Source organism: Furipterus horrens, unplaced genomic scaffold (genome assembly GCF_987537825.1).
Source record: "Furipterus horrens unplaced genomic scaffold, mFurHor1.1.pri manual_scaffold_4, whole genome shotgun sequence".
Classification (NCBI taxonomy): Eukaryota; Metazoa; Chordata; class Mammalia; order Chiroptera; family Furipteridae; genus Furipterus; species Furipterus horrens.
The window spans coordinates 68,874,253-68,887,291 of NW_028327174.1; the positions used below are offsets into that span (position 1 = coordinate 68,874,253).

The following is a 13,039-nucleotide window of genomic DNA, read 5'->3' on the forward strand; positions in this document are numbered from 1 at the left end:
AAATCCTGTGAAATGGCTCATTAGAGAGTATCTTATAAAGAAAACTAACTTAACCCAATTCTTGGGTTTAAATATATTTTTGCTTCGAGGACTTTCCAATGTTACTCTTGACATTTAAAACAGTTCAAGGAAGAAAGAAAACTGTTTTCTCTCTCTGCTCTAACATTCCCCTTGTCTTAAACTTCCTAGGAGGACACCAGATGTCTACCTAGGAACTGTGAAATGGCAGGATTCCCTCTAACCTATTGACAAAGGTCCAGTTTGGTCTCTAGGATCTCTCAATCCAGAAATAACTTTGACTTTGTGATTTCACCACAACCTTTTTATTTCCTTTTCTTAAATCTACCAAATGAATAGCTTGCCAGTAAATAACTATCTGCGTAGTCCATAGATTTCATGGCTATTAATTTTGGTAAACAATTCTGTTTTTTTTTAAAGCTCTCTTTAAACCTAACCATTCATCAATCACATGTCAGTTTTTCAAAACACATTAGAAATGACACAAAGCAACAAAATTTTGTTAGAAACAATATCAATTCTCACTTACAGTAACCTGAGGTGGTGGAGGCAAAGAAATAGATGGTGCTGAAGAGAAATAACCCAATGAACATTCAGTGAAGAATGGTGGTTGCACTGGTGAAGGAGCTGAAAACAATTTTATTAAAGAGTTTAATAACTGAAATACTTTAACATAAGTAAATTAAATTTATGGTATGTTTGGGGAAATACAAATGTATCTCGGTAGAGTGCAAATTAGACTATTAATCTCTAATAAAATCTTTAACCTCCAAGAGAGCACCTCCACCTATTTAAAATTATCTTTATGTCATCACAAAGTCAGCCATCAACTTAAGCTGACATTAGTCTTTCAAAATTCTTTAGTCTGTTCTAATTTTCACCTAATGATGAAAACAGAACAGAGCAGGAAAGGCTTGAAACATATCTTTTATGTACTTTTTAAGGATTAAAACAAAAAATTCCCCTGAAACTGCCAAAGTGCCCGAACTAAAGAAAAATAGTGCTGTGGTGACTCCATTTTTCACTTCAAGTGAAACAAAGAAAGAAATGGACTATTTAAGTTGTGTGTAGAAAGCAAACAGGACTAGAAATGAAAAAATTATCTCCTGCGTTTAATCAATATAACAAAGAATACACCTTTCACATTTTAATAATTCTGAAATAGTTAATGATGGCATGTCTTCTTCTTTAGTAGCAGATAAAAATAAATGTGCATATTACCTTCAGTGACTTCAAAATATGGCAAATTCAGACTACTCTTGCTACCCAATAATTATATAACCTTAGGGAAAAACTGATGTTTCTTTTTTGTCCCAGTTGTCTCACAAGTCAATATGAATTTTACCCACATGACTTGCATGGGGTTGACCTTTGGCCCAAATGATACCATTTGAAAAGACACTGGCATTTTGAACATTTTACTTCTCAAAAATACAAATATCTGTAATGAATGTAAAAATTAAAATCTGACAAGGAGTACAGAAAATAACCTCTGTATAATATTTTTACAAAATTCTTTTAAAAGTACAGCTCATAATGTTATTTTATGGAAACACAGAGTATTAATAATATTGTCAGTACTTGGGATCTACTATGAATCATCTCTAAAAACTTAGAATTAATAGAAGATTGACTTCCAGTCAAGATGGAGGCATAGGTAGACATGCTTCACCTCCTCATGCAACCAGAGAAAGAATTACAACCAGATCTAATTGAGGTACAGCCCTGACCAGTTCTAACCAGTCTTCTTTGAGGTGCCACTAGTATAGCCTTCCATCTCCAAATTTCTATAAAGTATCACCCCTGGAAGGAGGAAGAAGGAAGTCTAAAAGGAAGAAAGATCCTTTTGCCTAAAATCCAAAAGATACTTAAGAGGTCAAAGGTTTGTTCATTTTTTTAAAAGCACTGTTCTCATCTGCTTTTAAAATCTTAACTTTTTAGATCAAATAGTTATAGTCTTTCTATTTAAATGCTACCTAGAAAAACACTTGGAAATAAAGGTTAGTATTACAATTTGAGATTTGCTCTCAAAGTAGTTACAACACCAAATAATGCCTATGGTTGAACAACCCACTAAGAAATCTCACGTTCATTACACATTTCTTTCAAGGTTTGGAGTAGCTTCATGACTATTTTCTATTTAGTAATTATGAATATGCAAATGTTTTAAATTTTAGCTCATACCTGGAGAATTGGTTTCACTATCTGTATCCATAGCAACTTCTTCATAGTTATCATACTGATAAATGCCTCCTCCACCATCAGTAGGTTGCTTATCTAAGGATCGTCTCAGGTCAGGATCTGAAGACTAATTACACAGGATGTTTAGTTTCATAGTATTTTCTTAGGCTAAAAATTATGAGACAATTAGTAGTCATTTTCTGAAAAGCAATATCAAAACTCATGGTGATCCAGTTAGAGCTGCTTTATCACATTTGATTTGGAAAATTCAATGTATATGACAGGTGGTTGATAACTGTCAGGCAAAAAATGGAAACTAGCAAGGACTATCTATATAAATGAAATCCTCCATAGTTAGCTGAGCTACTGAATAATTACTTATTTCTCTATAAAATGACATCAAAATCTTGAATACTTATGGCCTCTCTTTGTATTAAAAACTAGGTGAATAAATTCAAGTGTTATATCATCAAAACTAAATTATTTTTAAAAATCCAGAAACATTTTAGTTATCAGTAAATTATTAATAGCTGAAAACCAGAAACTCTTGGTCGATGTGTTTACATATTTTCATTTTGTATTTCTTACAATGTTTCACTCACAGATGATTTATAACAAACTAAAAACTAGCCAAACCTATACAGATGGATATGAGTAATGTGCAAATACAATACTTTTCTCTAAATGAAGATTCTATCAAAGTGCTATTTAGAAGTTCAAAGTATGAATATTAATAAATTCCTTGCTTAAGAAAATGAAACTCCTGAATCCCTAGAACTAAAGAGCTCTTAATATCCCCCTATCATTCATTAGTACTGTACATTCACAAATAGTCTCGAAGCTCAGAATTCTGAAAATTATCACTGATAATAGCACTAGATTAATTAATATTGAATTTCTAATATGCTTGCTGACACTATAAAAGACAAGGAGTCATTCAGTCATTATCAATGATTTATACATACTAAAGGCTCACAAATGCTTGATAACTAAATAGTCACTAAGGTTATTACTATATAATTTACCTTTTTAAAAACAGTCTATACCAATTAATCATGACATTTCTAACTCTACATTACTAAATAATGAAAAATTAATAAGATTCTGCCCCTTATGTTGTAACAGCCATTTTTAAAGTAAGTGCTCACTACCAATTTAGTGATCCTACTTTCTTCTAACTAGAAAATGATGAAAAGCTAAATGTAGGATTTGCTAACCATGAATTTAGTCTTTTATTTCTATTTTTAATATTTATAACTATAAAACTCATTCTCAATTATGACTACTTTTCCCTCTCCCAAGTTATTTATATAACAAGCTGTATCAAACACAAGAACTTTGTTTCTTAGTTGACTAAAGTTATGAAAAAAGATGTTAATAACACAAATTTTGGTAATGTTTTACATTTCGATTTTATATTTTTACACTCCTTAGTTTCTTTTTTTAATGTTTTTATTATTGACACCCTTACTTTACTTCTTGACCGCCTCTTTCCACCAACCAATTTCATGAATCGGTTGTACTGCTCTTCCTGATTTGAGAGATCTCGAATTTTTCTGATTTCTTCCTCTCTTTTCCTTCTCTCTTCTTCTTCTGATTGTTTCCGCAAGTCCTCTTCTTTCTGTCTTTCCTGTTCTTTTTGTTGTTGGAGTTTCTTCCATGCCTTTGTTTGCTGTTTCCGCAATGCTTGCTTAGCTTTAAATGATAAATATAGAAACATCAGTATCTATTAGGGTTAGAATTTTCTAAAGAATAAAAGAAAACGAGAGCTTTAAAAATTACTTTCATTAAGTCATATATATAGTTGTCCATCAGTTGTTAACATAGGATTGTCCTCCATTCAAGGCCTTACAATACTCCACACTCATACTTTTCGGAAATAAAATCTAGACATGTTATTATACTGATAACAGAAATCAATTTTAAAAATTTAACAAATAATCACCTGTAGTGCTAAGTTTTTTGGTCGAATGTGTTTTTGTACTGGTTTTAACTTTTTGCTGTACAGTTTTTGTCTTAGTCAACTTTTCTTTGCTTTCTTTCATCACCTGCTGTTCTTTTTGTTGCCATTTTTTACTGGCTGACTGAAGAGCCAAAAGACGAAGTTGTAATTCAGATAGTTCCTCTTCATCTTCACCAAGTTTCTTTAAAAAAAGAAATAGCTGCATTGTAAATTATTTGACCTTAAACATTTCACCAAGTCAAATCTTGTATATGATCAAAATTTAGTTAATTTTATGACAAATATTAATAAAATAAGGAAACTCTATTACTTACCATAGCCCTAGACCGTGATTTAGTCCTTATAATACTAACAATATCAATCTTTGTATACGTATGTGTGAAGGGTTGGAAGGGAGAAGTACAACTGATGAAACAGGATGACACACACAAAAAGGAAAAGTTAAAGGTTAGAGATTAGCATTTAACTTGGCTTCTCAAACAAGAAAGAGTAAAAATATGAAGCCAGAGAACTCAAGAAGAAAAACCAATCCAGGAGAGATAAATAATGAAGAATGAAATAGTTATAATGTGATTTACTAACCTTACAAGTAATACGGAGAACTGGTATACTGAAAGTTAAGATTCAAATTTGCAAACTTTTTATTTTTTTAATCCTCACCTGAGGATAAGTTTATTGATTTTTTTAGAGAGGAAGTGAAAGAGAGAGAAACATTGATGTGAGAAACATCCATCGGTTGGTTGCCTCTTGTACATTCCCTAACTGGGGATCAAACCTGCAGCCTAGGTATGTGCCCTGACCAAAAACCAAACCCGCAACATTTTTGGTGTATGGGACAACGCTCCAACCAACTGAGCCACCTGGCCAGGGCAAATCTGTAAACTTTTGTAAATATATACTTTATAATTTTATAGCACTGAAAAGAAAAAATATGTGAAGATTTGCTTATATTTGAATATTACATGTTTTAAACCTACAGATATTTATCTGAACATTTAAAATATTTTTAACATCCAAAACTTTTCTTTAGGGAAGCTAAAACAGGAAAACAGATTCAGAGCAAATATTTGAGAAGTTAATTTCTAATTAAAATAACTTAATTTTTTCACTCTACCTTTTTTGAGATAATTTTACAAATTAACTTCTCAATATTTTAGCTAAATATAATGGCAATCTAAACAGAGGTTCTTAATTAGCTTTACATGGAGTACATGGATTTTCAGAGGAAAGAAGGTAAGGAAGGGGTCTGGCCCTTCGGCCTCCCCACTCCTTGACAGTAAGTACAAAATTGTATACTTTTCCTTTATGTGTATGTATGGTGGAAGAAGGGGAAATCTAACGTCTAAGACTCAAAAAGGTTAAAGCCCATTATCAAATAACATTTTTTCTTATAGGTGAATTGTAATTACATTTTTTCTAAAATCTAATTAAATTATTTAATTCTTAAACATAAAGAAAACAGTGGATCATATACCCATTGGTTTCACCCTCATACGAACTAGTATAAGCACCTAACTGAACTACCACTACTTACTTCAGTTTATCCAAACCACGGTATAGTTACCCTCTCCACTGTTGAAAAATATATGTTACAGATTAGTTTTAAAATTACCATAATTCTTTTAGATTTCTAAGTCACTTAAACATACCAGATTCTACTGCTTGGTACTGATGTTCTAGAGCCATACTGTCCAATACGGTAGCAATGAGCCACATGTGGCTACTTAAATTTATATAACCAAACTTGAATACAAAATTTAGTTCCTCAGCCACACCAATTATTTCAAGTGCTTAATAGCCACATGTGGTTAATAACTACCACACTGAAGAGTACAGATATAGAACATTTCCATTTTTGTAGAAAATTCTATTAGATTTTCGACAGTGCTGACCTAGAGAGTTTGACTAAGCTATCATCACTTTTCCACAGAGACTTAATAGTCTTTGATTACTTTTTTGCAACTACTCCTTTTGAAATAAAAGAAACAAACCACTGATTCTATTACACAACTATATACTATTTAAAGCAGCTACCTGGTCAGGAAGAAGAGCACTGAACCTCATTCAACTCCTTGCTCTGACATCTAAGTCCTATGTTAGTTATGGCAAGTCATTTAACCTACCCATGTAAATCTTATCTCACCTATAAAACAGATTATGTCAACTCACTTTATGAAGTTATTGTGAAGATATTAAAAAACATACACATATATGCATGTATGTGCATGTGCATATCTGTCACATTATTATCCTTAAATTCAAGACCATCTCTGTCCCTAAAGCTCGTAGGCTTTTTACATCATTACCATTTACTCAGAAAAACTAGTGAAATATTAATCAATTACATCTATTTCAGATCTCTAATTCAACAAAGAAAAAGGCTTGGGTTATTAAGTGCCTATTAAATGCCAAACACAGTGTTTGATGCCTCTGTATTTTATGCTGCGGAACCTCACAACAACCTACAGAACAGATGACATTAAATTCATTTTGTAAAGAAAGGGAGAGGCAAGCAAAGACTAAATAAACAGCTTATACAAGATCAGTCGGTTAAGAGGAGCTGGAATTGGGTACCAGGTCAAGATTTTTCTAACTCCAACGCTTTCCCACACAGCATAACCTCCCCAGTCCAAATTGAAAAAAAAAAAAAAAATTCTGGATGAAAATTAAAAGTTTCAAAAAACAAACAAGATCTTCTAAGGATATAAATAACACTTCAATTAGTCACAGTTTAATTGAACCCAGTGGAAATACAGGGTGTCCCAAAAAAATGTACACACACTTTAAATAATTATAAAGTCGGTGCTTATTAAAATACATTTCACTTTCAAAATGTAATAGAATCTACAGACATTATTTACTTGTTTTGTCAATGTCTGTTTTCAAACTGACGTCCGTTCTATGAAGCAATGGAATGGCAAACATCACGAAACAGCAAGATGCTCCCCCTCCCAAGACTACCATCATGATGTTAGATCCTACCTTGATGAGATCTTACCAATCAGTTGGATTGGACGAAGGGGTTTTGTAGAATACCCTGCGCATTCACCAGACCTCACATTACTAGACTTTGGTTTTTATGGGGATACTTAAAAGACAAAGTCCACGCTATGAAACTTGCAACGGTCGCTGAATTGAGAGCAGTCATTGAATGAGAACGCACACAAATACCAAAGGAAATGTTTCATGATGTTTGCAATTCCACTACTTCACGTTGTCAGCAGTGCCTGCACCAGAACGGACGTCAGTTTGAAAACAGGCATTGACAAAACAATTAAATAATGTCTGTAGATTCTATTACATTTTGAAAGTGAAATGTATTTTAATAAACACCAACTTTATAATTATTTAAAGTGTGTATACACTTTTTGGGGACACCCTGTATATTCTAAAATGGCTCTCCAGAGTTTCTATCCTTAAGGCTCATGTCCAAATAAAGATATAGCAATGATGAAAGAAAATTAGTGGAAAACAAGACAGAATTTCCCTTTCAAAAAATAAGAGCAGAACAGCACAACAGTCTTACAGAGCTATCGCATTCCACAAAGCAGTATCTTACCTTTTCAGATAGAATATCTGAAGCACTAAGTCTTCGTGTTAAATTTTGTTCTTTATCTTCTAATCCTTTAAAATAAAACAGCATACTTTGAATAGTCTAACAGATAGCTACACTCAACTTAAAATGCTATATAATTTCTTGTGTTAATTACTTTAACGGGTCTCATTTTCTCAATCTCTCAAACAAAAGAATGCTGTTAAGGGAAAATGACAACCGGACCAAACTTCTCATATCAGCCTCATTTCTAAAAGTTACGAAGCAAGTGATTCAAAATATTAAATAATAAAATAAAACCCAATTTTGATAAAATGACTTCTAAACTAAAAAATATTTCAAATAAGAGCAAATTCATAGATAAGAAGCAAAGCTTCATTACTGAATAGATAATACACAATGATAAAATAGAATGATGATTACTAAATCAGACCTCTAAATGAAATAACTTCAACCTGTAGAGTCTGTATTGGATTTATACAATAAAGAAATGGTCATCTATTTTTCTAGAAAAGCATCAGTAAAAGTAGGTTAAGTAGCAACAAAATTAAATCCATCCACACAATTTTTCCAGAATTCTAGACTTGGGCTCAGGTTTCTGATGAAGTTATTTGCAAAAATCTTACTTATATATTATCTATGACTGCTCGACAAATCACACAATAAAATTACAGTATATTTACGACAGCGTTGAGATATATTTTCATAGCTAAAACAGATGAAGTTAAAAACTTCAGTTTTGTTCCCTCCATAATCCCAACTGTCAGTGTTCCAAACATCCTGACTTGATTGCTTATGGCCAATTGTTAAAAAGAAGAGGCAATTTATTCAATAGAGAAATTACTACACAAGTAACCTAAACAAAATAAACAGAAGGCAACTATCAAATTTTGCATCAAGTCAGTTATGCTCTAAGACTTATTTTGGAAATGTGAATGTGTTGTAACATGATTGATATATTAGAAAATAGTTTGAGCATAACACAAATTTCATGTTTGCTTAAGTGCAATTTGTCCCCAAGAAACACCAAGTTTGCAGAAAACTACCCTAGGGTTATCCAAACCTTGTAAAAATACATACACCCTATACACTTTGAGCATCTGCCAACTACTTCAGTTCGCTGTGTATATGACCAACGATACTCATCTACATCTGGTGTTACAGCTTACTGTTCAGTTTGATAACCTTCCTTCTTGCACTTTATAATAATTCATAAGCTGAAAATCTTCTACTCCCACAAGCACACTTTAGGTCTTTTTCAAGATAAAGTGGCATTTATTGTAGTATTTCAAGCCTTTTTATTTTTTTACCAATTTAACTTGCAAAGCTACACTATCATTTTTATTAGGTTCCTATCTTTTTTCATGTGTCAGCGACAAGGTTTTGAATTGTTGTCTAACTCCATTTTGTCCATAAACCCTGTGGTTTTTATTGTGCAATTCTGCAGTATAGGGATTTTTAGGAATGCATATGTCACATTATACAGTAAAACTTATCATACTTCAAAGAACACTAGTATACTAATAATTATTAGACCAAAATAAACAAAAAATAAAGACATTAACAGACTTCTAATAATAAACATAGAAAGCTCTAATTTTTCTCCTATATGAGAAGCCTATTAGTTGATGAGGCTCCATCTTGTCTATAACAGGTGGCAGCCCCTCCCTTTAAGGTAACATAGAGACAAGTATCTATTAAGCTAGCAAGGTAACCTATAAGCACAGCGCTACCTTAAAAACAAGCACAAACCATAAATTTCAGACTATAAACCTAAGTTCACACAAAGATTATGAAAGCAGGTTATTGTTTAAAACCAAACATATAGTGTCATGTATCTCTACAATAAAATTATTTCAGTTCTTAATACTTCCAAAATGAAAACTGGTCTTGTGGGGTCACGTAATATTTTTAAAATTATTACATGGTATCCTAAACTGAGCTAAAGACAGTTATCAGGATATAGATGGTAGTTAATAACCATAATTATTGAAAACACCCTAGAAAAATGGAACACTGAGGACAACAGTTAAGTTACAAAGGAAAAATAATTTAAAAAAAGAAAAGAAAATCAGAAAAATTTAAGAAATTCCAGATGTGTATGGCATCACAGAAACCCCCAAATTTCAAGATTAATGGGGGGAAAAAAATCACTGAATATAGATCTGCCTCCTCCCTATAGAAAATTCTCAACACTGTCGTAAGTGATCCTTTAAGAATATAAAACAAATTACTTAAGTCGTTTGCTCAAAAACCCTGTAATAGCTCCCATTTCAGTCAGAATAAAACCCAAAGTTCTTACAAGGCTCTACATGATCTATCCCTATCATCTTCGACCTCTTCTCTCCCACTATTCACCCCCTTCACTTTCATCTTTAGTGGCACAGGCCTCCATTATTCCCCAAATACACCAGGCCCCCTTTTGCCTTAGAGTCATCATTCTAGTTCAGCGATTTTCAACTAGTGTGCTGAAGGAATTTTTACAACATGCAATACCTATTTGGTCAAGGACACTGACCTCTTTTCCCTAAAAATTGTCAAATTTAAAAAAATCACAACAGCCAACACAACAATAGCCATTCAGGCCCTGGATGGGTAAGCTCAGTTGGTTAGAGCATCATCCCAATACGCCGAAGTCATGAATTCGATCCTCATTCAGGGTACATACAACAATCAACCAATGAATGCATAAATAAGTGGAACAGCAAATAAATGTATTTTTTCCTCTCTCTTCCCCTAGCAAATCAATTAAAAAATAAAATAAAATAAAGCCCTAAATTGTAGTTTTTATTTTTGTCAGATCAGCAAAAAATTAATTTTTTGGCATGCCACAGAATTTTAGTAATTAGTTTACATGTGCTGAGATGAAAAGGGTTGAAATTCACTGTTCTAGTTCAGGGATTCTCAAACTTTAGCAGGTATTAGAATCAACAAAGAGGGCTTATTATTCATTGATTGCTGGGCCCCATTTCCAGAGTTTCTAATTCAGTAGATAGTGGGTAAGGCCTGAATCTGCATTTCTATCAAATTTCCAGGTAATGCTGGTAAAAGGACCAGTTAGAAAACTATTGCTCTAGGGTGGGTGAAGGTGGAGGGTATATGTGGCATAAATGGTCATAGAAAAAATATAATTAAAAAAAGAAAATCATTGCTTTAGCTATTTTTTCTATTTGCCTAGAAACCTCTTCCCCCAGATATTCATTTGGTTGTTTCCTCGACATCTTCAAAGCCTCTGTTTAAATCTCACCTTTAAATTCAAGCCTCCTTATCACCCATTAATACTGCAAACTCTACCCACTATCCCCAACCTACTCACCCTGCTAATTTCTCTTTCTTTGTTATTTACTGTCTCTCCTTCTAAAATCCAAGCCCATGAAGGCATAAATAATTGTCTACTTTGTTCACTGATGTATTTCCAAGTAAGTGCCTGAAGTGTTCTATTGACTTCTTTTTTAAGATTTTATTTTTTATTTAACTTTAGAGAGAGGGGAAGGGAGGAAAAAAGAGAGGTGGGGAGAAACATCAATGTGCGGTTGCCTCTCGCATGCCCCCAACTGGGGACCTGGCCTGCAACCCAGGCATATGCTGACTGGGAATCAAACAGCTAACCCTTTGGTTCCCATGCTGGCGCTCAATCCACTGAGTCACACCAGCCAGGGCTCTATTGAATTTTGAATGAATGAAAGAATGAAATGAAAAAAATGAATACAACTGAAAATAAATTCTGCAATTAGATCCAGTTAACCTTGCCACAAGTAGTTTCAGTCTCCTAGTAGGGGTAGAAAAGCAGACAGCGTTAAGAAAACATGAGAGGTAAACTGAAAAGAGTCAGCACAGACACCATTTCCAAAAGTCTGGTTGAAAAGACAAGGGAGAGTGTAGAATAGGGAGGAAGGAATGTTTAAAGTTTGGGATACAACACTAAAATATGTTGTTGTTTTTAAGATTTTATTTATTTTTTGGAGAGAAGGGAAGGGAAGGAGAAAGAGAGGGAGTGGAACATTGATTGCTTGCCTCTTACACATGCCCACCTGGAGACTGAGCCCGCAACCCAGGCAGGTGCAACCTTTCAGTTCGTGGGCCAGTGCTCAATCTACTGAGCCATACCAGCCAGGGCCTAATACACATTTATAATAAACTAATTGAGAGAAAGTGGTTAAAAATGAATCAAAATAAACAAATGGAGGAAGGTCCCAGAGATGGTGGGAGTAGTTAGCACCAGCAATATAGGTTAAAACAAAGTGTCCATAAAGAAGAAGGTCACCACTTCCTCTGAGCTGAGGAACTGAAGTACAAATCAGTATAGATAGAAGTTAACAGGAAGTGAGAAGCTGGAAGTGAAATAGGAGGCAAGCTCACAGGCTGCCAACAGAGATAAAGGCTGAGTAAAAGCATGATAAATGACGATGAAAATTAGAAGAGTTGTTGAGAGAAGAGGGGGAAAAAGCTGACCAATAATTTAAAGGTCCAAATGCAAAGCTGACAGTCTTGTTGAAGCTTGGAGGAGAAGATGCATAAGTAGAAACACTGCAACTTATTGATTCAGATAAATTTTATTCTTTTTGGTTTTCCCCCAATACCTCTTCACACTGATGCCAGTTATTTTTCTAAATCAGACATCTTATCACATCATTTTCCTGTTTAAAAATATCTCACAGCCCACCTGATATTTTTTAAAAATTGAACTTCTGCCCTGGCTGGTGTGGCTCAGTGGATTGAGTGCCACCAGGGAGTGACCGTTTCAGTTCCCGGTCAGGGCACATGCCTGGGTTGCAGGCCAGGTCCCAGCTGGGGGCATACAAGAGGGAACCAGTCGATGTATCTCTCACACATCAATGTTTTCTCTCCCTTTCTTTCGTCCTCCCTTTTCATCTCTCAAAACCTACATAAATAAAATGTTTAAAAAAAAATAAAATTAAAATATCTAAATTTTTTAGCAAGATATTCAAGGCCATACGTAATTCAATCTCACCTATCTTTTCTAAATTCATATCCAACCACTCCCAGAAACATACCATATAGCCCGCACTGCAACCATAATCCCAATATCCTTTAAAAGATCTGTGACTTCATCTGCTCATTTGGTTCATCTGAATTCCCAAATGGAAAAAGACATATTTTTTAAGACACATATCAAACATTTCCATCACTATGAAAACTTCATAAATTCAAGTGGGGATTTTTGATCCTTCCTCTGTGATACTGCAGGCTTTCATACATAAATCTTTATTATACTCTATGATATTTATGTGTGTCTTTTCTATCCCACGGGATTATACTTTTTGAAGTTGTCTGTCTGGTATTATGGTATTTCACTGAAGAGA

General features: G+C 33.7%; 1 protein-coding gene across 1 annotated transcript in view; it reads right to left on the reverse strand.

Moving 5' to 3' along the window:
• ZFC3H1 (zinc finger C3H1-type containing) overlaps positions 1–13,039 on the reverse strand; it is a 56,337-nt gene that overhangs the window by 31,208 nt on the left and 12,090 nt on the right. The window contains exons 3-7 of the mRNA XM_090273625.1: positions 7,722–7,786; positions 4,145–4,343; positions 3,671–3,894; positions 2,203–2,326; positions 548–645 (exon numbers count right to left, since the gene is read on the reverse strand). Coding sequence (XP_090129751.1) covers positions 548–645; positions 2,203–2,326; positions 3,671–3,894; positions 4,145–4,343; positions 7,722–7,786 — 710 coding nt within the window. The remainder of the gene's footprint in view (positions 1–547; positions 646–2,202; positions 2,327–3,670; positions 3,895–4,144; positions 4,344–7,721; positions 7,787–13,039) is intronic.